Raw genomic sequence first — 27,039 nt, forward strand, 5'->3', positions numbered from 1 at the left:
CTTTAATTTATTTATATACAATGTGCTTTGTGCCTGCTTCCTTCTGACTTTTTGTCTTCTCGATTATAATTCTAATCACTGCCTTCTTATCCGATGTCGTCCAAAATCCAAATCCCTCTGTGCTCTATATATAAAGTGATCCCTCTGTTCCTGCCCGACTCTGTCACGGTGCTCGAGGTCCAGTGAGGGTGAGTGGAGTTTGATTTCAGACCCAATTACTCTGGAGGTATTTGGGTGGTGGTGGCGATGCTGGTGGGGGATGGACACGGGTGTGTGTTGGCGGGTGGGATAGGGTTAAATTAAATTTGCTCTTCCTGTCCGGGACAATGACTCCACTGTGACTCACAGCCCTGGGAAGAAGAGCCTTCGCTAACCAAGTTTTACTTGGATTATAACTGGACTAGGAAAATGCACGATTTTATAATTATATTTATCCAATGACATGAAATGATAAATTTTGAGGAAAAAAACTAAAAATATGGCAGGGTCCCAAACTGTTATACAAAGAAATAATTTACGATGTAAGGAATTATGCTTATCTACTTTCTTGGTAAGTCTGCGATGTTGATCTTCAGACTATTACCTGTCATTTCTAGTCATTATTATACTCACTCTTTGTCGTCATCAACGTGTTTATTGAGATAATCTTTGCGGTTTTAGTTCTAGATTATTTGTGTTAGTCTTTTAAAAAAAGAAAAGAAAAGAAAAAAGCCTAACCAGGGAAATAACTGCAAATCAACTCCTGCTAAACTAAACATCCTATAAAAAAAAGGTATAGAGACATTTAAATAAGACCCTGTCAAATGAATCAATACAATAAATACAAATGGTTTTAAAACACTACATTCTGATTAAAAATAAATTATAACCGACATGTCGACATCTCCACTGTCCAGTAAGAATATAATGAATTAAGTTTCAACAAATACATTTAAATTGTCTTTCTTTCTTTCTCTAAAGGGGGTTGTTTTGCATTTTGCCCTTTTGTGTGACGGTGTGATGACGAAGACCCCGTCTCTGTTCTCACATCTCTGGCCGTCCTCCATATCAAAGGGCCAAGAGTCGTCGCCTCCATCTGAAGCAGCTAACACCTCCGATACTTGACTCTGCAACGGCAGGTCATAAAACACACCCACACACACGCAGGCCTTACAGACACACACACACACACACACACACACACACACACACACACACACACCACATTCATAGTGACCTGTGTACATGCTCCGAGTTTACTGCGACACCAGAGTAATACTGCTGACCAGAGATATTAAAAAGGTCACCAAAGACAGACAGAGAGGGAGAGGGAGAGCACCGCCATTAAAATCAAACACCTGGTGTCTGGTAGGCGACAACTTGACCATGTTGAAAGTGTGGTATAAACAAACAAATGCCCGCGAAAAACATTATCTACGCCTCGACCAGAACCATAATTAAAAAAAAACATGCTTTCAAATCACTTCTTCGGTTAATAGCATATTATTAATTCAAACACATGCGCTGTGTGTGTGCATTCCTGACGTGTGTATGGCACATGTTAATAATAGGTTGGAGTAGGTTTCTGAGTGGCTTGGCTGCAGAGTAAGTGGTCATGCAAAAAGAATAGAGATAAACACTCATTACCCACAGTGTGTCCAGGAGGAAATGTAGGCTGGTTTACGGTAAGTGACTCACACTGTGCCTCCACACACACACACACACACACACACACACACACACACACACACACACACACACACACACACACACACACACACACACACACACACACACACACACACACACACACACACACACACACACACACACACACACACACACACACACACACACACACACACAAACTGTAATCTCAGCCGCTGTCTTCTCCAGTTGCTTTTCCCCAAACCTTGAGACACGTCCTCACATTAAAATGTAATGATTTACATTACGGGGACTTTTTGTTTTTTTGTCCCCATACGAAAGGACAAGTCCCACATACACATGTGGACACCCAGTGTGTAATTATGCCTATTGTGTTTTCTTCCTGTTGGAGAGAAAACCTCTCCATCTTAGTCACGTTGCTCAGCTTATATCTGATTTCCAGCTGACAGCTTATCTCAGGCCGTCTGGCCTTATGCACATAAACACAGGCACATACACACACATGGAGAGTCCAATTTAGCCTTTAGTTGAAATAACTTGACATTGAGACTTCCCTCATGACTCTGCCTGCCCACTCATCCATATGCTGCATTTCCATGTGGGGCTGCAGAGACTTTTGAGGAGATGTTTTTTTTTTCTATCTCATGTTATGCTATGAGATCACTATCAGTGTGGCAACAGACACGATAAGGGCGGTGCACGGAGAGAAAAATAGCAAAATACAGGAAGTGTGTGTGCGGTGACAAGTGACGACAGGAAGTAGCGCGATGGCTGTTTTTGGAGGGACGTTTGAGAGGTGCCAGCCGTCTGTCCTTGGTTTTACACCTGAGGTTTAAGTAAGGACGGGCATGATTTCATTCTTATAAAAGAGAACTGACCTCACACGTTCCCAAAAACAATGAGGCGCACAACCACACACACTTTTCACTGTTGCTTCCCAACTGCCAAACTACAATTAGTGCCCTTCATTACAGGAACGCTTCACCATCCTTACCACAAAATGATGTCATGAACTGCTTGCAACATCAGCATGTGTCTGTCGTGTTGTTTATAAAAAAATATATAATTTCATAATTCTGTACCACATGGTGCCAATCCCAGCTTACATAGGGCAAAAGACGGGGTACACCCTGGACAGGTCGCCATGGTCAATTTAATCCGTCCAATTTCCCGAATCTGCATGTTTTTTTGACTATGGGGAAAACCGGTGAACTTGGGATAGGGGGGATACCACTTTTTTGTGTCAGATACTGATATCACAAACTCCTATCTACCAATATTAGTCCGCTACAATCATTTTACACCATGAAACTGTTAACGACACCTTTGTGCCGAGTCATTTTTAAAGACACACTTGGAGGACTCTGTCTGCCGATATAATATCCAGTGATTTTGACAAGTATCGGACAGATACCGATTCCCATCAGTATGGAGAACCCGGAGAAACCCCGCCCACACATAGGGAGAACAAACAAACTGAACAAAGAGCAAACTCCATACAGAACAGCCCTTGTTCTCCAACCGGGTCGCGAACCCAGGTCGTCTTGCTGCATAAAAGAGTGCTAACCTTGTGACATCATCATTGAGTGCTGTATGTGACATCATCGTGGTCCTACACGGCTTCGATAAGTATTTGTATCCGAGTCAATGTGCATGTAAATCGCAAGTTAGCCAATTTGTTCACATGCATGTTACAAGAGTTGTGTACTGTGTGTGTGTTCTTACTGAGCAGAGGTGCTGGTGCATTTGCAATGAAGTCAGAGGCAGAATCTCGGACATCCTGGTCTTCATCTTGCAACAACAGGAACAGACTCCTCCACAGGGACACTGTAGTGGACAGACCTGAAATACACACACACACTCAATAGTCAGGATCCTCAGCTCAAAATTTAATTTCACCAATCTACCATACTTTGACACTCACCCAGCGGCAGATGACTGCTGGTCAACAGAGCGTCTGTGCAGTTGACCAACACCTTAGCGGCCATCAGCTTCACCTCTACTGGCTGCTCCTCGCTGCAGCATGAGCACACAAGCGCCCCCCACTGAGATAAGGAAGACACTGTCCTTGCACCCTAAAAATGTTAATAAAAGCATTTGATTTTAACATCGATCACAGCATAGCAGAATGAAAATAATCCTATTGTTGAGGTATCATACAGTGGACAGTGTTACATCGGTGCACACTACATCAGAAAAACATCGCTTGAGTGTATTTACCTTCCAGTTCAAAATAGAAAATGCTCCCTGTAGGGAAATAATGTGACTAACTGTATATGACCATGGTTGACACAGGTTGCTTGATTTTAATGTTAACTTTATGTTTTTGTGTTTTTACCAGTTAAACTGATCTTTGAAGCAAAAACAAAAAAGTAAAAAGTAATGTGATTAAAAAAAAAGATGAAAAACACAGGAGAATAAGTAAAGAGGCTGAATCAACCCATAGCCAATAACACACAGCAACAGTCAGAGTTTGCTTAAATCAGATCAAAACTAAAAAGTGCACGTCTCTTTTGCCAGACTAATTCTCAAACACTCTTTACCTCATTAAGATTCTTCTGCTTTTTTTTTTTGCAAATCAGATTCACGCACCTTTGGACACTTTGAAAAGCACAGGTGGAGCTAATGGCACTAATAATGTCTGTTTCAGTAATTATTGTAATTCACTGTAATTAGTTGTGTTATTAGTGGCATCTGCGTTTAAAAGCCATTAGGGTACAAAGGTGTGTTTTCCACTTTGTCATTATGATTCACCAGTGCTCTAACAGCTCTTAGTGCTTAAGTCTGGCAAACACTAACTACACTCTGTGGTAAAGACAGTAAGCAGAATGCACTCCTGAATCTTATGTCAGCCCAGTGTTCATCAGTCTTTACCTTTGGGTCAGCGTTCACCAGCTGAACGACCAGCTGAGACACCAAGGTTAGGGCCGCGCAGTGGAGCTCCACACTGAAACACAAAATCAATCATCTTTAGTCACCAAATGTCTAACTTTTTTTTGACATTGCCCTTATCAGAAAAGAGGTTTTTAAAGCTTTCAGTTGCCATATTAGCATCGTGAGAGAGTGAGATATCCTGCTCTAGCCATTCTGTGGAAACTTTCTTGTTATGCTGCTACAAGCTCATTTGAGGTGAAGCATAAAATAAAATATGGATCTACTTTCTTTGATGGGTAACAGATGGTAAATATTTATAGGCTACTATTATTAGCTTATGACCATCAATAGTTACTAGCGTGTGGGTCCTTTTTTCTTCTTCTTTTTTTTTATTACACACTGGATCCATTATGTGAGTCAATCTGCAACAATATGAACCCAATCCAACTTCCACTTCCACTTTTTAAGTACCATTTCTCCCTTTGAACATTTGTCTAAATGCTCCTTATGTTGTTAGTGATAAACAAAATGAGATTTGGCAGTGAGGTATAAACAAACTATTTATAAACACACAGAAATACATACATGTAAACTGAAGATAAAGCTGCTGAGGTGGGTCAGACCAACTGGGTGCAGATTTATGTGGAAGTCATTACATTTTGGAGATTCTTTTGCAGATTATTAACAGAAAGAGAGAGTGGAGGGTCCGGACTATTGATTTCCTCCTTGCACACAATCTAGCCTATGATACAAACTACATTTTTTGACTGTTTCTCTACATATTAGTGTCATTCTAGCCTTTTGTGATTGTTAAAGATCTTGCAAAAGATCACACAGATGTACAAGATGTTGTATGACATCATCACCTGTGGACAATTATTGTGTCATCCAGTCTTCTCACCTGTCAGAGTCATATATCTGTTTCCATTCACTCACTGTGCACACTGTGGCTATACTGTAAGGTGTTTCTGCCTTACTAGGTAAAGATAATGCATTTTGTGATTTGGCACTGTACAAAGAACATTTTGTTTGTTTGTAGTATTGTATATATATATATATATATATATATATATATAAAATATATATATATATTATGCAAATCAACTTTTAAATCATTTAAATCCTTATATTTGGGACTCTAGAGGTCCTCAAACACGCAATGTTGACTTCTGCGCTCATTGGGACGTCACAATGCACTAAATTCCTGGAATTTGTCTTTGAATTTTGTCTTGCAGAGCTTCACTTTGTCCGTTAAACACGCGAGAGTAATGTCGAGGGCAACGGTATCTTAAAACCGTAAGTCTGCAAAGTCAGCTAAAAGTTCTATTCTTGGCTCCACAGTGCAGCACAGAGTCCTTCACAAACTTCCAGCCTCAGAGGATTTATCTGTCCAGTGGATACATGTTATATATGACAGCAATGTGCCTGCAGGGCTGTTTTGGCAGGGTGATTGAACTGCTGTGGTGCTTCATCCTTATGGTATTTTGACCAAATCATGTCACAGACATGTTCATTAGGACACCAGGGAACTAGTGTAACTTGCAGAAATATGTTATAATATGACCCCTTTAATGCTTTTAGTGCAACTGTATCACACTGTATTTGTAGAGAACAGCTCAAATGATGCAAGTGTTAAAACACTGAATCTATGCTAAACAATGTTGTTTTAATGAGCATTTACTAGCACATGTACAATCAGGGTAAACAGGAAATCAAATCAAGCGCTACAGCTCATATTAACTGTGCTGGACCCAGGTTGCATAGAATCTCTGTCGGAGTCCTGTTACTCTCTCTCTTGGACTTGCGTCGGGGTTCTGACAGAAATATGCAGACATAACACTCCGGCGCGGTCAACCGCACAAACATCGCTCAACTGTATTGACTTACAGTCCACAAAAGAAGTGTGCTCGTACTCACTGCTGCATTATAGATCACAATAGCACCAGTGCCATTCAATCACATGGTTAGACAAGGGCAGCCAGCAACCCAATCTTATCCCTCCCTGGCTCTAATCATAACCCTGGGGCCACTCCAAAGGGAAAGAGGATCCCCGGGTCCAGAGATTGTGGCCAGGAAAAGGCTTTACAGGGCTAAAAGCCTTTGTAATCCAATACTTATTCAAGCCTGTATTCTCTTGTCGGAGTGAGAAAACGTACAGCGGTGGCTTGTCAATGAAGGTGTGTGTGTCTGTCAATGCATGTCAAAGGGCTTACAGTACATGCACACACACACGCACACGCACACGCACACACACACACACACACACACACACACACACACACACACACACACACACACACACACACACACACACACACACACACACACACACACACACACACACACACACACACACACACACACACACACACACACACACAGTATGTGCCAAATCAGTTTGTGGTAGAGGGGGCCTGTGACTCATGAGCGTGTAAGCTCTCAATAAAGTAAAGGTTTGACATTTGAGAATAATGTAGGCATAACACTTTGATGACAGCTTTTGGGGAGCAGAAATATCAGCTTTCAACCACAATTACATTTCTTTGTTTACTTACTCTAAAAAAGCACCAGTCTCTCAAGCCGGGAGACCATTTGGTTAAATAAATACTGCCGCAGTTTATGAATAACACCAGGTACAGAGGAGCAGCAGCAAAGTGCAGAGAGCAAACCCGTGTGTCCCTATGGATTCTGGACAGTTGCCTGACAGCCACAACAACTGTGGGGTTGTTGCTGTCAGTTAATCTCAACCTGCCAAGCTGCAATTAAATCACTTTATTTTTCTGTTGGGAACCTAATTTATGTATATTTAAGCATCAGTGTGAGTCATGCACATCACAAGATCCAACATATCATCACAGCAGCATACTGCACATCATCACCCCCAACATACCAAACACAATTTTCAATGAATAAACACAGTGAACCATTTGTTAAAATGACTACATAGAGCAAATAAAAAGTGTAACAGCCATTAATGAGTCGTATGAATGCTGGCACGGAGCTCGACATGGCATTTTTTTTTTATCCTGAAAGTGAGCGATCTGTATCTCCCGCCTGAGGGCGAACAACTGTGTTTGGTGGTGTAGTGTGTGGGTGGTATCTGAAGCTATCTGTGTTTTCTCTGTCACGGCTCTTCTGTCTGTAAATAGTGATTCTTGTTCCAGCCCAATAACTCTGCTGCTCAGTCTTGAACAGGTCAAATGATATGGGATTTTCTTTGGTTGATGTTTCAGAGATCAGGGCAGCTGATGGCAATTTTTTTTGGGTCCATATATTTCGCAGATTTTCATTTTTCTTTCTTTCTTTCAGCTGATAAAATATAACCGTTTCATGGTCACAAATAATACAAAAGATGGTTTAACTTCAGTAACCAGTTATTGAACAACATTAATGGTCTGTGTCTACAATCTACATTTTACGCCTGCACTACAGTGGAATGATATACAGTATTTTCAATAGAAATAATGTATAAACTAAATAATAAATACATGAAACAGGTCAACCTTTAAGTCACTACAGACTGAAATTATTGTTTTTCGGTTTTCTCCAACTATACCTAAGCAGAAAATACTTAAAGTTTTTAAAATTAGATTGAATTTATAAGCCTATTTTGTGACTTCTGCACAAGTATTGCTACTCCTGTTTTTGTTAAAAGAATATGCGATATAAAAAGAATCAGAACTTTGACTCAACAACACAAAAAACATATTTTGTAAAGCCTGAAGCTGGGACCTATAAACACACACACCCAGGATGTCCATATATGGTGTTGTGTATTATTCCCAGTGCAATTCACCAAGGGTGCACCTGTGGCACAGATCCATTCAAAGATTCACTGAATTTTCACTGCCAGAGATGTAAAAGAGAAGAAAGAACTTTTACTGTATATGGTTCGGTATTTGGTATTGTGTTTGGTTAAAAGACTTAAATACTTTAATTCATGTATTTATATATACACTGCTCATGAATCCATAGTGCTCCTGTATTGAGGGGCCTGCTTGAGAATTCTGATTATGATAGTGGATACGGGCAAATATAAAGAAAGAGAAAATAACTATGGTCATGAAGTCATGACCAGTTTTTAAGGTGGTCTAAAACACAAATGCTTGAGTATTAAATCAAAAAATTGCATCCCATGTTGCATACGCATCAATTGCCTAATTCTTTGATCAAATGGAACCAAGAAAATATTACATCATAGGTCTAGGATGATGTCAAAGAACATGAGACATAAGTGTGAGCGCTCTGACCTGTGAACAGAGTTCTGAGCCAGAGTGAGGAGATGCATAAGGACCTCCTCCTGGGACAGAATCTGAGCCCCATCCCGCCACAGGAGTTCACCACTGGAGCTCAACACACACAGCACCTGGAGGACCTGAGAGAGGGATGGAGAGGGAGAGGGAGAGGGAGAGGGAGAGGCAGAGGGAGGGAAAAGACAGAGTGTCAGAGGAGCGAGAGATACGATATAACACACGCATGCACACAGGTGGGGGAAGTTCCTCAAGGCCATCCATCAACACAGCTTTGGTGTCCCTCTCTGCACTAGGCTGGCAACTTGCCGCCAAGGGTATTTTTACCACACCAATCAGATCCTCCCTACGCACACCCTAACCATGGGCACACAGCTGCCATGCTCACATGCACACTTGGATGCATGTGTGTGCAACTGAGGGCATATTCTCCATTTCTCTACCCCTGGGAACACACTCCTTTAAGCGTCATCCAGTGAACCTTGTTTTTTTTTGTCCATCACCCATCACTGCTTCCCCCCTCTCTGTATTGTTTTCTTTGCCTGGTCACTCCTCCAGAGAAGGAGGCAGCTGACCGAGTCAGATGAGAGGGGGAAAATACTTTTTTTCCACAGCGTGAGACCCCTGTTAAAAACACACATCCAGCCGAGAACACATGTTGACATTCCTGCTGCATATCTCAATGATTATTATTTCGTTCTAGGTCCCCAACCTGTTATTAGAGCCTTAAAATAAAGCTTTCTTTACAGGATCTGTGTGGGTGGAGAGCAGGGCAAGTGGGTGCATTCAGTGTCTGCGTGTAAACATCTGTGTATGAGACTGTATATTTGTGCATATGAGGAATGAAAGGATGAGGGAGATTAAAAGTCTGCTGTCTCTGTGGTTCTGCCAACCTAAAAATAATCATTAGGTTTAAGGAACAACGTTTTAAACTAAACATAATCACAGAAAATATTATAAAAGACTCATTGAGTCATGTAGAGAGTTTCAAAAGCTACACTCAAAATAGTTTTTTGACCATGAAACCTATAGGGAATCATCAAGACACTCTAAAGGGCTACAAAATATTTTTGTATTGTACTATTCCACCAACAAGTAGCATCTGGAACACTGTGATGGACATCACAACAAAGGAAGACCAATTAATTAGACCGATAATCTGGATCAGCTGATTATTATTTAATCGGCCAATGATGACTTCCTTTTGCAAGTTTACAGGTTTGCATTCTCAGAACTTGATAAATGTTCACTAAAATGTCATTTTTGACTCAGAATTGTATTTCATAAGAAGGTTTTCTGACGACTGTTCCATGTAGGTAATCTTTCGTTTAAACTAGTGCTCTGTAATAGGTTAACGCATGACAGGTTTCCGTGACGACTGACCGGAAAAAGACGCACATGACGTCATGTTTACGTGCCACGACACTGGAGTCCAGGTACGTTTACCAGTTAGCTCCGTTAGCTTCTTTTAGCGCACCTACAGTCGAACTGTAGCGGTCTGTTTATTAAACGAAAAGAGCAGCGCTACAAATAACCAGCGTACTTGTGTACTGCGTATGTGTGCCTCTCTTTTTAAAGTTTAGTGTTACTTTACAGACTCATTTTAACAATCAATTCAAATTAAATTAGCAAAACATACCAGTGCAAAACAATCAGACAACTTCTAACTATCCAGCAATATCTCACCTCCATCTCTTTTGGATTCCCGTGAGTATGAATTGATCAGAATTCATTATTCATTCATCAAACCGTTAGTTGCATCAATGCTTCAGTTAACATGAAAAACATCTGATGTTTTTTTCCCTTCCTATTTCTATTTCTAGAGGATATTATTCTCTCATTTCAAACCCCTGCTAGTGACCAGATTTTTTTCACCACCCATCTGCTCGTCTGTCTGCCAGGTATTTCGGCTGCTGGCTCCATCACAGCTGGTCTGAACATCTCCGCTGCTTCTGACATTTAAAAGCCGCTTTAATGAGCTCCCGTCCTGCAACACACTCGACTGCCCAACAACTCAAATATACAATCACACGCCAACTCAAGTGTAGACACACAGAGGAGTTTCATGTCTGTAATATGCAAATAAACAGCGACAACAAACCTACATGAACCAACACAGACTACACGACTCTCTCTGCCTTAGCAGTCTTGACAGCCTCATGTCAGACCTTTGACGAGATCTTGACCAAAGAGTAAGGCAGGAAACTTACTAAATTAAATTTACTACATGACATGAACAAAACATATCACGGTAAATACAAGCGTGACAAGACGAAGAGGTAACATCTTTATCACAGCGATCTGATGACAAGTAATCGCACCATAAACAGAGAAAAAGTTGCCTCACAACATCGTCACACAAGCTCTTCCAAGAACGTTAACCTCTCTCTTTCAGCATCAACACAGTGCTAGTGAATGCATTCAGCGAACGCTCTCAGCACGTTAACACACTACACTCAAAGCGTTGAAGAAAAGGGGGAAAAAACACAACAGACGACTTTTGTTAGATGGTCTAGACAGACTTAACATGACTTTATGTGACTTAATAGTCCCATGTGTAAGGGGTGTACGTTTACATGCGCTCACTGTGCAGGCAGGTGTGTCTCAGGTCTGAAATATACCGACATGAAATTCACTTAACCCACACTTGATGCACATTTATCCCCAACACTGCTTCGGAAAGGTATTCAGCCTTCCCACAATTAATCATGGTCTACTGCACAACACCAGTCCAGCTGTTGGCGGTAATGTCGCTATAAACCACTTTTATGACCAACGGTGAACAAAAACACACATGAAGAAATCTGTTCGCTCTTTTCCTGGTAGCAGTGGAAGAAAAAAGTCGGAGCAGATTTGCACAAGGACCAACAAGCTTTATACGACAATATCAGAAGAATAGTTTCTTTATTTCCATGCAGCCTTCATCAGCTGCTCAGGATGCAAAATTCTTCCCAGAGTTTCAGCTTTAGTCTCAGTAACTTATCACAATGTGTACTTTATACTATGTTGGTCTAAAGTGCCTATTTACACTGCTCTTTATAATATAGAGTGAACAAGGAACAGTGTTTTCAACTTATGGAGTGAAGATTAGTGTTACTATAATGAGCTGGCTGTAGTTTAGGAAGATGATGTTTGAAAATATTCATTTAACATTTTCAAATTATTATAATAATTTGTTTCAAAATGATGGCAGTGTGACATGGATTTCTGTTTTCTCTGACAATAGCTGGATATTTGAAAACAGAGGAGAGGAGAAACTAGTGGGGCATCATCACCAAACAAAGTCAAAATATCAAGTTAATTGGTTGATTTTCACTTTATTACGTAACAAAAACAACTTTGCTGATTACATCTTTCCAATGTCTGAAATGAGAAGCCTGGTGTCCAGATGCAAATGGTGAAGGGATGAATGAGCTCCATTTTTTTTTTACCATGTTCTTGATTATCACTCATTGGCTTCTGACAAGTGTGGCCTTGTGTGAGCAATCTGGGTTTACATGGGTGTCTTTGTTACACATACCTCCTCAAGATTAACAGTTATTAACTATAAATAACTTCTGTCATAATTTAAGGGCGCTTTCACACCTATAGTTCGATTGCTTTGGTCCGCACCAGTCAGAACAATTTTACAATGTAGCAAACAGACGTGGGTACGGTTTGCTTTCACATATGCATAGTTCTAAACAAACCAAAATAGACCACGAAGACCATCGGCACCGGAACCAGACTAACCCCCGATTTCTACCGGGCGCAGTGGTCACCGGAGCTGATCACTGCCACTCTAATCAATGTGAGCATTTCCACCTGGCACGCCGCGGCTTCTTGTGTGAATACGGCTGGCTCGCAAGGCCGTAACGCGCCCAGTGGGGATTGAAGCTGAGCAGAGAACGGCGCAAAACCGTGCCGCTGAGGTTTCCGGGGTTATCCCGTATCTCATACCCATAATGCATTAAACTAGACCGTTTTGTCCAATTTGGTGTGGTTGCTTTCACACCAGAGGAACTGTACCAAAGTAGGGCGGATAAAGCGGTCCAAGACCACTCCTTCAGGCAGATCTCGGTGCGGTTGATTTGGTGCGCACCAAAGGACCGAGATTACATCCACACCTATGCAAATGAACCGAACCACAGCGTTTTGTGCGCACCAAATGCTGTACGTGTGAAAGCACCCTAAGAGCCCATTGTTAAAAAATTGAGCAGAATATCTGGCATAATCTAGTGCATACAGCCAGCCTTGAGATTCACCCATTTAAATGCTCTACTTATGTAAAGCTGTATTTTATAACGTATTAACATAAACAAATGTATGTTACATCGACTACAACAGCTTCATACAGGGTCATTGCAGCGGAAAACACAACGTTCCATACTACTGCTAAAAATAAACCTGGACATTAAGCAGAACTTCACAATCATATTTCAATCCCAATCATGATTTTGGCCGTCCAAAATATTGAAAATATGAGCTCCGCCAACAGCATCAAGCTCTCCGTGAGTGCTTGCATGATCAGTCACAGCTGCTGCTGTTTCCTTCACCACGTAGCTCCAAATAAGTATCACGAATGTTACGTTAAAAGATAGATACATAATAGATAACTTAGCAAAGTACGAAATTAACAATTATTTCTCTCTCTCACTGTTTGGATGGAGGAGAAAAACTAGGTCATAAACCGCATAATGTTCTGGTAATTACTCAGAAATCAACAAGGGGTGACAGAGGCTCCACACTGGAGCTTAAAACGTGTATTATTTCAGGGCCAATCTTTCCTGCCAGTCTCCTAATTCAGTCATCTCATAGCATATGTTTGACAGATTGATTTCTTTCACACATTGGACCATAATAATAGGAGACTAACACTATGTCCTTGGCCTATTGCTGCCCCTGGTAGAGGGGAGGCTCCACTCAACAGGGTCGAGACACAGCTAGCCTGTAAAGCAGTGCTTGGTGAACAACCACAAATTTTTTTTTTGCAGCAGCATGCATCATACAAAGTCCCGGCAGTGGTGACTGAGTCAGTTCTGGTGAAGTGTTAACGACAGGAGTAAGAGAGCTGGACGGAGCAGGTCTGCTTTGCTGGCTGCCCGTCCAAGCTTTACGAACACAGTGAAATACAACCTTCTGTCCCTGTACAGGAAATTGGCTGCACTTTCCCTTCCAAGACTCCTCAGAGGGGAAGAACTACTGAACATGAGTGTGCGTGTGAGAGAGGGAGAGAGTCAGCTCACTGCCAGTGAGCTTGGCATGTCCCCCGCAGCCGATTAGCATCTCACGCAATCCTCCTCAAGATAGGATTTGGACATTTAATCAATTTAGAGCAAGAGAGTCAGAGCGGTGCAGTAAAATGTGATGAATAAGAACATTATATTTAGCTTTTGGAGAATGTTAATCTTTGTGCGAGTGATTATGGTCTGTCGTGTGCGTTGCATGCACACAGGTTTGTACAGCTATTCTTTATCGGACACTGCAATGCCTTCCACTCATTTGGACGACAAAGTGTTATCCCTGATCGTCACCGTAACCAGTTAATGCGTAAACCCAAACCTTAACCTAACCACAATTCAACTCCTAGTCCCAAACTTTTCCTCAGAAATTAGGTTCTGCCTCATTAGGACCAGATTTTGGTCTCCATGAGGACTGACTGGTGCAGTGTTTATGCCAGAAAAGGTCCTTAAGAGGGAAAATAAACAAGTAGACACACACAAGCTTGCACACACAGGCACAGTTAGACCTATAAAACACCCAGACAAGTATACAGGCTCTCTCGCTCTCTCAAAAAAACAAAAACAAAAAACACACAGACAAATGCACCTATAATAAAGGTTTTTGTGTGTGTGTGTTTTCCCACCTTGGCCAGACACTGGGGGTGCGTCTCGTGAAAACTCAGGCCAATCAGGTCAGACATGGTGGTCTCATCCAGCCACTGAGGTCTCTTCTCCTCCTCCTCTTCTTCCTCCTGCTGCTGCTTCAGCCTCTTCAGGATCTCCTGCAGAGCCAACTCCCTCACCTCATACTGTGGGAACTGCAGCAGACGCTGGAGAAGCTGCGTTGTCAGCTGAGGGACCTTCCACAGCTCAGGAATCTCCACAGTGGCACTGAGGGCCACCCGCGCCAGGCTGAGCAGGTAATGGGTAACGCCAGGCCCACGGCTGAGAGAGGAAGGGTCAGCGATGACCAGGTCTGAGTCCATCAGGAGGGATAGAGTCTTCTGACGGAGCTCTGCGACCTCTGAATCTGGAAAAAGACAAATCTTCATCTTAGTATGTCAAAATAGAATGAGGACAAAGTAGTTTGGGGTTGTTACACACATTTTGGCAGTTTAAATATTTATCTTAAGTATTTTAAAATCTAAGCCCTGACTGGCGCCATGTTTTTTTTTCTTTCAGTTTATTTCCCTGAATGTCTTTGAGACTGTATTGTAAACACATCTGGGAAAACAAAACAGACGATGTCTATTTTACAAAATCACTGCAATGAACCTTACTCCAATTGGTGTCAAATTCTATAAAAAATAACTAACAGCAGTTATGATGAGACGATGAATTAGTGATAACATGGGTAAAAGAATGGATCAAGAAGATGCAGCAACACACTAATGAGGATCACTGAATCAATTAATCAGTCATTTAATGGCAAAATAAGATTTAAAGGAGGCATATTATACCCTATTTCTATGTTATCCTAGTTCCCTGGTGTCCTAATGAACATGTCTGTGACATGCTTTGGTCAAAATACCTTAAGGATGAAGAACCACAGCAGTCCAATCACCCTGCCAAAAATCCTTATTATTATTAAAATGATTAAAAAGATGATTTGCATAATATCATTAGCCTAATAGCATAATTGCCTAAGTCATTTTTTTGGTAATTGTGATATCTGCCTAACTTTACCAATGTGCTTTCGAAAAACTTATGAGCTGAGAACACATTTATTCAATCAAATGATCACTGTACCATGCTTAAACCATGCAAAGTTTAAGCATCCTATCCTATATCCACATTTAATATAAGGCATAAAGGAGTATTTAATGCAATAGAAGTATGTTTGTTTGCCGAAAAAGCTGTTCATTTAAACATACCATACATGTGTCAATAAACTCAGTTAATGTCTGAGAAAGGGATAAAATAAAACCTCAGTTTTACTTCTTAACCTTTTCCCTTATGAAGGTGGATAAAGTTTCAGCTTACGTCAACTGACAATAAATGGGATGTTTGTTTTTCAAGATATTTCCACAGATTCTGTTTTCTTTAAATGTATGTCCATTTCCACACACACACACGGTCCTTAGTGACGCAAACAGATGCAGACAACAGGCCAGACTGAAGAAGCCAGTGTCCTCTGTGCCTTGCTATTTTGACTTTTATAGGAAGGGCCACGTCAGTGTCCGGAGCAGTGCCAGGAGCTGTGCCAAGCCAGCCACCTGTGAACATACACCACTGGGGAGTGATCGACACGCAAATAAACACACTATTATGCGCGCACACACACGCAAACTTCCCCTGAAATTTAAGTATAATCCAGAGGTAGGGCAGCTATAGAGTAACCCAATGCCATTCTAAAGCTGTGCTCCTCCCTACAGTACAGCTTCAAGACTCCACACAGACCGGGCTTTGACAGCCGACTCAATTAGTTTAACACACAGTCGTACATGCACGCGGACACACACAAACGCACGCGTGCACAAACACACAGAGGAGCTTATGAAGCCCACTGCAACTCAATCTGGCCCTGCAATGCCACCGAAAATGTGGCCTGACAAAAGAGTGGTAAATGCTGCATTCCTCCAGAGATGGGCTGGGTTACTGTGGAGATGGGCCAGGTTACTATGGAACCTGATCCTCAAAGGGGGGTCCCGGGCCAAATAAGCATGGCCTAATGGTTATAATAGGGGGCAGGGGCACTGTAATGACACCAATGATGAAGGGAAGAGAGAGAGGAGGAGGACGACTGTAGGTGAATGGGAGCGTGTCAAAGAGAAAACTGCTGTCTGTCATAGTGGGAAAGAGAGAAACATGATGTGTGTGTGTGTGTGTGTGTGTGTGTGTGTGTGTGTGTGTGTGTGTGTGTGTGTGTGTGTGTGTAATGGCTGTAGAAACAGCATGTTGCCATTAAATATAACTGCATTTCTGTAGTCCTGATTCATTGCAAACTCCTAGCAAGAGACAAATCACTACACATGCAGACACACAAACGGTAGAAGGAAGCAAATCAAGAAGCGAGGAGGCCCAGCAAAAAAACCCTTCAACTGACTGACTCCACATTCATTACAGACAGAAAAAGAATGACACGAGAAAAAAAAAAAAAAAGAAGTGAAAGAAAGGATTGGTTAAGTTGACGACTGGGGAGAGAAAGAAGAAAAACATAGTGTACGTGTGGAGAGCTGTTTTTATTATGCTCTTTATTAAAATAGTGTGCAGAGGAGGGGGAGTGGTTTCGGCTGGGGTTCCTGTGATTTTCATGCAATTTTTCATGTCTGATCATAAGTAGCCATTGTTCTGCCCCAGCTGTGTTTATTTAAATCTGTGTCTACTACACTTGTGTCTCTTTGTGTCGCTCGTGTGCAAACCTGCAGCTGGACCCAGTCCAGGCTCCAGCGAGTTGTGGTTACTATTTGATATTTTAGGACTCTGTAATGAAACCTGGCTCAGGGGAACACAATGTAAACATTGTCAGGCTTTGTGTGTTCAAAAATGTTGGTTCAGGTGTCAGTGGACAGTTTTTATAACACAGCAAGATGTGCCGTTTCAGAAATGTTTGGAAAGAGAAGAAACAGAAATGAAAAACCTCACCTTTTTCAGATGAGTGACACATCTCGACAACTATTTTGCTCCCATAGGGGTGAACTGTAACTGGTGTTTTTAGCAGTCTGACACCTGAAATGAAACTGCACTCTGATATAGTGCTAGGAAAACAACCAAGAAAGTGTTCACAGACAAACGCAAAGCACAGCTTAAGAAAAACAGACTTATATGATGTGCTGCTCACAGGTCTGGGGTAAGTGCTTTACATGTAATGGCGTGTTTTATAGTACAGGTCAAATATTTAAACTAAATCTAACCACAACATCTGGTTTAAATAGACCTTGCCAACCTTACCCAGGCCCATCCTCCCCCCAGAAAAGTTATTGAATCAGTTCGGATGAAGGAAGAAAAAGGATCCAAACTAAACTGTAAACCGAAAAGTCCCACCCAACGACACCACCATTTTAACACTGCACGTTTTAAAAATACATCCCATATGACTGAGGTATATATATGTGTGTGTGTGTGTGCTCGCAAGTTCTATAAAATAAATCAAACGTACCACAGAGTACGAGAGTGTCGATGCGTGTGTGTCAGTAAGTTTCTTGGCTCTCCATTAGCCCTGTCCGTAGCCACGCTGACAGCGAAGGCGCTGCGTCGAGCGAGAGCTTTAACTAGACACTTGCACATGCTCTCACATGCAAGCACACAGCTGGATTTCACATCAGCTTCCACACCATCATTACCCAAAACTGTGAAAAACAAGCCCCAGACGCTACGTGTGTGTGTTGTGTGTGTGTGTGTGTGTGTGTGTGTGTGTGTGTGTGTGTGTGTGTGTGTGTGTGTGTGTGTGTGTGTGTGTGTGTGTGTGTGTGTGTGTGTGTGTGTGTGTGTGTGTGTGTGTGTGTGTGTGTGTGTGTGTGTGTGTGTGTGTGTGTGTGTGTGTGTGTGTGTGTGTGCGTGCACGTGTCTGCCTGCCACAGAGAGAGCTGACCTCCTTCTAATGCTGATAGTGTTTTAAAATTCGCTGGGGTCCCTCCCTCTAATTACTCAGTCTTTACAAAGTCACACACCCACACACATATATATGCAAAATGTATATATACTCTATGTGTGTATTTATAGCTACGACTATTTTGTCTGCCAGGCACAGTAGCTGACAGATTCATGAGGACCTTTTTTTTTTTTTTTTTTATTACTTTTCTGACCAAAATTACACTTAAGTAAATGACGACAAAGGCAGTGTACCAACAGAGGGGGAGGACTACTTTGAGAGCACAGTACAAAAAATAAATAAAATCACATTTTAAGAATTCTCTATGCTTTCATTTGATTTATTCTAGAAGCTCTAATTCCATTTCACTTTCCTTTGGGCACTGTTTTTTCCTTTTGGCTTGTGACACTGTAGAACCTCATCACAGGTTGCCACCAAAGAGAATTAAAGATCGCTATGTCCTATTTTCAACTGCAGAGTTGTTGTTTTTTTACAATTTCAACAGAAAACAGAATTACAGTAAAAAAAAAACACAAAAAAAAAACACACCCTGAAGTCAGAAAAGGAGGCGGTTGCATACACGGTTCTCCTCTCGACACTGGATTGCAGCGGGCGGTTAGTGCATATTTATGACCAAGAATCACATCTTTAAAGTTAAATGAGTGCATCCAAATATGGAAGAATATGGCTTACCGAGCTGTCACAGATGAACATCAATCGCTTTTGCTAAAGATACTACAAGTCAAATTATGGCAACACACTTTTTTTTTTTTCTCTGTTAAAGAAAATTACACTTCAAGGACAGGATTTCTTCAAGACCATCTCACAATCAGATCCTGACATATTGCACATGTATAGGAGCCAAACTGATGGGACTATGAATGTATTTTTATATTTTTTGTTTGTACGGTTTACTACGGAGCCACCGAAATGACATGAGAGAATTTTAGGAGAAAAAAAATTTGAAATCTCGAGTTTGAAAGTCGAGATCTCGAGTTTCAAAAAAATAATGGAAAAAAAATTATAATAATTTCTTCGAAATTTTTTTGAAAAAAAAAAAATGACGAAAACAATTAATAAAAATGTATTTTATTTTATGTTTTCATAATTTCTTTTGAATTTGAGATCTCGACTTTGAAACTCGAGATTTACATTTTTGTTTTCCTCGTCATTTTTTTTTCATGTCACTTTGGGGGCTCCATATTTTACTTTGAATGATTAGCAAAAAAGACTAGAGACTGTGGATTTTGCAGCACAGTCGTCCATCATGGCCTGTGTGGGGATGAGTTATGTCTATAACGATCAATAATATCCAGTGCATATATAGTATGCAAGTATTACATTACAACAGAACTGGAAAGACCAACATCATTTGTAATGATCAAATGTATGAGCTACAGAGAGAGAGACCACCCTGATATTTTCCAATTGTTGTTTTTGTTTTAAATCAGATGAAGAAGATTCAACAGGAAATGAATCGAGACCGATTCCAGATTCTCAGACAGAAGAACAGTGACTTGTCATCATTATCTGATAACGCACATTAAATTCCAGCAAATTAACTGTTCTTCTCTCTTCATAGTTTCTTCTAATTTTACTGGCAAAGAAACCTAAGACTGTCGGAGGTCGAGATGAAGCAATGAACGGTGGGGGCTTCTTTTTTTTTTTTATGAGTCCGCGTGGATCAAAGGCCCAGGGCCCAGAGTAGCACATGCACATGCAAAACACTCACAGACCTGTGTTCAGAGGGGAAGAATCAGCCGGTAAATACACAATTCCTGTATAATACAGGGTGCCAGTTAAAAGAGGGGAAGAAGTAATATTGAAAAAGCCAATTGTTCACCTTTGGCCCTGGTGCCAAGCACTCTTAAGAGCTTTACAAGACATCTGAAACCCCACCAGAGAGAGGGCGAGAAATTAAGCCAAAGACAGACTTATGATAATAATAGACAGGCATTAGAGGTGTGTAAGCTAAAGGGTGCTTATTTAGTTATGTAAGAAGCAGAGCCAAGTCGGGCCAGGCTGAGCCCTCAATCTACAGGCTTGTTTTGAGAAATCTTCGGTATTTCCACTGTCAAGGCGAACATGTGCTCAGCACATGGCCAACCGAAAACATTAAGTGCCTCCCCCTCCTCTCTCTCCCTCTCTCTCTCTCACTCTCTTTCTCCCTCTCCGTACAGGACTCCTCCATAAACTGGGTCATAGGCACAATCCCACCATCTGTCAGAGATCGCTCTCCTTTGGTTTCACATTCCTCCGCTGTGCAGACCCCCGCCACTCTGCGCACATGTGCGTACACAACCACACCACATACACAGATATAAACTCCCATAGTGTCACACACACACACACACACACACATGCACACGTATGCATGGGGGGGTGGGAATGGGGGGGTTTTACTCTGAATCATCCGAGTCATGAAGCCTTCTGTCAGCCATCCGTCTAAATAGAGATCAGCGCCGACAGCCATGCCAACAAACGTTTGCAGCGTTTGTCTGCTCAGATGTACACGTTGTCAAACTCGCAGCAAATGGAGGGAACACAGTTGCTGCTTCCTGAGTTTAGAAACTCCCCAGCAACTGGCTGACATCAGCAAAAGTCTGCCTGAGTACTTATGTGAAACTAGAGAGAGAAAAAGCCAACAGACCATTACCTTTCAAATATGTTTCAATCAACACGGGATTATGACAGTTAACACCCCCTGAATCAGTGACATAAATAGTCGCTGTTAAGTGTTGATGTTATTTATTAGAATTAACTTTTATTAAGTTAAACTTGTGAAGATCAAAACAACAAGAGAGGGAAAGCTGTGAGAAAAACTGAGCCAAGAGCAACATTATTATTGAACTGTAAGTTTTAACTTCACCTGCCCTACATTCAGTTCTCACTTTAACTAGGTTTTTACAGTTTTAAGAACTGTATTTTAGATTTTAATCAGTCTTCTCAGTTCACTGATACACTTACACGGTTCCCATTAGTAGCTACAGTGTGAGTTTTTTTTTTTTTTTACTGCTCTCTGAGGTAAAATGATTCTTCTACATTAAGTCATTCTGCTTTGTGAAAGGTGATCTCTGCAAAGTCAGATGTGGACTCCTAACAGGATGAGTTTGGATTGCTTGGAAACTGCATTCAGCCATATTTTAGTAAATTATACTCCAAGTACCTGAAACTATTGAAGTATATAGATGTGGATTAACCTGCAGGAGTTAAGAAGCTGCTTTGGACACTGGTGCATTTCTTGAAAACTTCATATCAAATTCTTGTCAAATTAAGTGAGTATAAATAGAAAGAGAGGATGATGATATATATATATATATTTTCCCCTGCTCCATGAAATTGGGTAGTTTTTTTTTTTTTTTTTAAATTAAACATGAAATTATCTTGTGTAACTTGGTGACCGCACAGCAACTACTCACCTTCCAAAAGAGTGATCTTCGAACCACACAGGCAAACCAACACATCCAGAAAGGCTCCTCTGGTCACCACACAGCTGTTATGTCTAAAAAAGTGAAAACAACCAAAACATTGTGTTCCTTTTAGCAACTTCATCCAACAAATGAATGTGAATGACACAGCAAACTAAACCAAAGGAAACGTTTTGAATATGAAAGTTTTTGTTCACTTTTATAATGGAGGCTCCTCAAGGAAAATTCTTACAGAGTTACTGAGGTCACACTCCAGCCTCCAGTCATTGATTATCTATTTTCCACTTAAACTGTTCAGAAACAGACTCATGTCTTTACCCCCAAACTACTGAATTAGGTCACTGATGATGCAAAACTGAATGAATTCATTGATTGTGAGTTCTTACAATTTAATGTGATCTCTTCCGCTAATGTTCTTGACCTGATCAGACCTTGACCTGTTGTTGTTTGAATTAACAACAGCTAAACGAACATTTCCATTGAAGATTATGGCAAATTAAGCATCCATGGTATTAGCATGTCAGCACTAATGTGAAAACGCCTGGTTGTGCCAAATGTTCTTTACTTCTTCATGGGGCTGTCGATAATGGTCAAATGTCTGTCATCCATCACCATGTGGTGAACACAACTGGTGTTTTCTTGGTTGGTGTCTGTGGCAGGACATTTGGATCTTGGGTCACATTTAAGGTTCTCCCTACCCCTTGAATTCACCTGCCAACTGCTGCACAGTTGATAAAGCTGGAGCATCGTACATCCCTAGTTTAGGAATCATATCTAAACTATAACTTGATACAACTGTTCTATATATGCTCCTGGTTTAACCCTTCTGTCTCTACCTCATCTCCATCTTTCCCATTTTTGTCCCTCATTTTTTCTTTCACCCCAACCGGTCGAGGCAGATGCTGCACATTTTTGAGTCTGGTTCTGTCGGTGTGAGTTTCTTTCTCTCCACTGATGCTCATTGTTAAATTATTTGGTTTCTTTTACTTCTATAATATTGTAAAGGTTTCAGCTTTAATATGTACAGTGCCTTGAAATAATGCATGTTGTGATCTAGTGCTGTACGAATAAAATTGAATTGAATAATCCCTATTTCTGCAGATGTTTGGTAACACCACATATTCAAAGTCCTCAATTACCTATCAATCATGCAGTTAGTATCATGAGAGAATTAATTTCATGAATTTCATTGCTCTGGTATTACTCCACAGCCTGTGAGCTTTTCAGCTTACCCTCGTACTAGTAGCTAAATCTGAAACAAAGCATCTTTTCTCTTGCTAAGATTAATTTATTTATCAGTTTATTAAACTAAACAACCTAAACTAAAGTAAGTGGAATATTTAAGGTAATCCATCATATTTCAATTATATCTAATCATTGTAAAGACTGCCCGCTTGGACATTGGATATTGAAAATGCAGATTTCAAATCTCTGACATTTCCAAATTTGTTTTTTTTAAAGAGACACATATATAAACAACAGATGAGCGCAACATCTTTCTTAGCACATGACTGGATGATCAATTGCAATCATATCATGTTGACAACTCAAAACAAAAACCTACTGTCATCACTGAGTCAACAGCTTATAGCAGAAGATGTTTAACAGGACAATGTCTCCACTTGTGGCGAGACCTTGAAGCAAAGATGGTGGACCCATCACATGAAATGCCCCCAGGCAAACGATCAAGGAACCAGTTGTATTTGTTCACTGTCATTTTGTAAATATAATCAATTACTTTTATTTAATATAAGTAATGAACTATTTACGCTACGACTCATTGAATTCACAGAAGAATTACTACTGTTAGATTAGTTGTGGATGTTGCGAGAAATTACATGCATGCAGCCTAATGTGTGTATTTGAAGTGAAGTAGCATGTGTGGGCAGAGCAAAGTGTGTGCACTCAGTCAAGTGTACAACCGCAAAGCTGTGAAAGTGTGAGAACAAGGGACACAGTGTGTGATCTTGACGTCATATTTTCATCAGATATTAATAACACGCACATCCCCTCGCACACATCCACACGACACACACACACACAGGTTTGTGCAACTATTCTTCTTAGGACACTGCATTGACTCCCATTTATTTGGATAGTCTAAACAGAGTCTAACCCTTAACCATAACTATGATTCAAATCTTAGGCCTAAACTCAACCACTTCCTCAGAAACAAGGTTCTTCATTATTAGTGTTTATGCCGAAAGAGATTACAAGTATACACACTTACACTTACACATTAGTCATTTGAAGAAAGAGTGTGCGTGTGTTTGAATGCGAGTTCAATTTATGTACATGTAAAACTGAATCGACAGATCACACTCCAAGTAATCCAGTGGGGATGTTCTAATTAGTAATGAGTGTGCTGCATCGCCACCCAACCACTAAGTCAACTGCAGTGAGTCAAACGAGCGCCGGCAGTCACCGTTACGTCGATACCTTCTCTGAGCCAGGAAAAGTCCCAAATGACAACACAGAGAGAGTGTGAGGCCAAAACCAAACTGTGACTCTCACCATTTGAACAATGCATTCCGTCCATTTTGGAAGGTGACCACTTCAAATTAGTGGTGTTCTGGACGAGAAAAGGCAGATTTCTTTTTCCCAAAAACAGAGAACCTCTGACCTGCGATGTCCTTGGATGTGGGTGTTGGGCTGTGTGGAGCCGTATGATCAAACAGACTGCTCTGTGGATGTGCTCCGGTAAGCAAGAATTCACCCCGTCATTTTAATAAAGGCTCATCAGTGTAACCAAGCGGAGCTAGCCGGGCTTGTGTTGCGAACTCAGAAACCCAGTGTTTCTGGAGACCTGGGCCTGACCTCATTCAGGCAGGTGGGGGCAATATCTGTGCTCCATCTTAAGGTCTCGGTCTTGGGTGAGAGGGCCAGAGGTGTGTGTGCGGGTGTGTGGATGGGACGGCAGGCGGTCTCTTTGAAATCAAAGCCTGGGCAGGACATGAAGCGGACACAGCCAAGGAGGGGACGGACACTGAGACAAGGAGCTATTCTTCTGGTGAGGGAGTTGGGAGTGAGGGAAGGATGCTTATCTGTGCATGTGTGTGTGTGTGTGTGTGCGAGTGTGTCTAGGATTACCGAGACGCGAGCCACATGCGCTGAGTGAGGGCCTTGCTGATGCCATTTCCTGCTGGCAGGGGTCTGTGTGAGTCAGTCTGGTAGGAGCGTAGGAGAAACAGCACCTGCAAACACATAAATGCAGTACACACAGTTAAACCTTTGTGCATGAGCACTAACAGGGCTGGGTAAAAAAAAAAGATTAAAATATTGCATTTTACATTTCATAGACCTTTTTATTCGGAAGATCAGATAAGATATTCATAAAATCGTTAGATCAATCTGTTATTTCCCGTTTCCTGTGTGCAAATCTGATGAGACAATCAACATCCCGCAAGACTATGAATACAAACGTCTTGTGTGACCACGAACTGTTAATCTAACACCTAGAACCCGAAATACTTCTCCATGACACTTTTCATCGGCTTTGGTGTTGCGATTGTTCACTCAGGAGAACAGTTTTCTTAGTTTATGCCCTCCATTGAAACCTCAAATCTACATTACATCACTGTTTTCTTCTGATGAGTAAAGAGGGCATGGGTGCAGGCTAAGCTGCGCTCACAGCGTCCTCTACTGAACAATTTGTTAATTACTTTAAAATGTCTGATGCCATTGTAGGATGGATATTTATTTATTTATTTTTTTAACTTTAACAGGTTTAGAATTTGCATTAACATCTACAACTGTACTGCAGAGTTGCACTATATGGTCATAATGAATAAAAACTGCACAAATGTAAATACTTTTTGGTAATTTTTTTTTGTTTGAGAGGTTACATACATCCACATTTTATCAAATTTGCAGCATAAGTTCTTTTAAAAATCTATATAATTTAAACAGTAAATACTAAATCAAAATCAAAATCAAAATGTAATAAAATCGGGGACATTGTGAATCAGAATCTAAACAACTCAGGAAGCACCATCATTCACACATAAGCCAGATGAGTTTCTCCGAAATGTTGCGACAAATACAGTCACTTGTTAAAAAAGCACAAATAGTGGAACCAAAAGTCTTCAACAATGGGAAGGTTAATACTCCTTCAGCATCGTGGGTAAGAGATTAACCACAAAGCAAAAATAAATACTGGCTTCAACCTGCCTCACTACATGACCTCTGTCTTTTTGTCGTAGCATGTTAACCCTGTCATAGACTGATGTCTTGGTATATCCCAGCTGTTGTCCTGTATGAACTGGAAACTTCTGGGAAAATGTTGTTGACTTAAAGGCAAATGTTTCATTTAGAGTACGTTGCATTCACTATGTTTATGCTGCTCCAGATTTTTAAAACGGCTACTGGCCTGTTCTAGTTTGAAAATCCAGGGGCAGCATTCGTCACAGATGGTAACATTGGAAATGATGATGTATCCATGTTCTTATTAGTTCTCATTAGTGGCAGATGCAGATTATTGCTAATGCTTACTGTCAGTAACATTTTCAATATCCAAGAACAGAAAACCCCCAATCTTACTTTCAGCCATTGCCACTTCTAATTTGCTGTATTTCCTGCAACTAAGCAACCAACTACAAAAAGACTAACTTCCTATTTATACTGGCTCGCTGTATGTGAATGGTCATATGAGAAGTATTTCCAGATGTGTTTGTATCAACATTGATTACTACTAAGGCTAAAATGCTCATCTGGATGGATATTGTTTTCATTTAAATGCCGTTTTAAAACTAAAACATATAGACGTGAACGTAACCATAATGTGGAGACCGACAACCAGACAAGTAATTTTAAAAACTACTAGGCGGTAAACCCAACTTTGCCTTTAAGGGGAGACGGTGAACATCATCCCTTCTGTTACAGAGCATCGGCCTTTCTTGTACTCGATTTCTAACCCGTGTGAAATACATGTGTGACATTAGACTACACAGCTTGTGGTGACAGCGATGATCAAAACACTCTCCCATTGAAGATCAAATCATTCTTTTCATTGTGGCTAATGTGACAGTGAGAGTGCACTAGTTTGTAGCAGGTGGACTGGTGGTTGGGAGTGTTCAGAGGCCAGGACACAGGCTGGCTGGCTGGGGTGT

The 27,039-nt window shown here is 41.0% G+C and overlaps 1 protein-coding gene across 1 annotated transcript in view; it reads right to left on the bottom strand.

The window, feature by feature from the left end:
• The window catches only part of thada (THADA armadillo repeat containing), a gene marked incomplete at its 5' end in the record, with an annotated part of 92,585 nt that overhangs the window by 11,531 nt on the left and 54,015 nt on the right, over window positions 1-27,039 (bottom strand). The window contains 7 exons of the mRNA XM_083897242.1: window positions 3,373-3,489; window positions 3,572-3,722; window positions 4,522-4,594; window positions 8,772-8,896; window positions 14,617-15,002; window positions 21,923-22,005; window positions 25,022-25,125. Coding sequence (XP_083753368.1) covers window positions 3,373-3,489; window positions 3,572-3,722; window positions 4,522-4,594; window positions 8,772-8,896; window positions 14,617-15,002; window positions 21,923-22,005; window positions 25,022-25,125 — 1,039 coding nt within the window. The remainder of the gene's footprint in view (window positions 1-3,372; window positions 3,490-3,571; window positions 3,723-4,521; window positions 4,595-8,771; window positions 8,897-14,616; window positions 15,003-21,922; window positions 22,006-25,021; window positions 25,126-27,039) is intronic.

The sequence above is a fragment of the Microchirus variegatus genome (assembly GCF_963457635.1).
Source record: "Microchirus variegatus genome assembly, chromosome: 11".
Taxonomy (NCBI): domain Eukaryota; kingdom Metazoa; phylum Chordata; class Actinopteri; order Pleuronectiformes; family Soleidae; genus Microchirus; species Microchirus variegatus.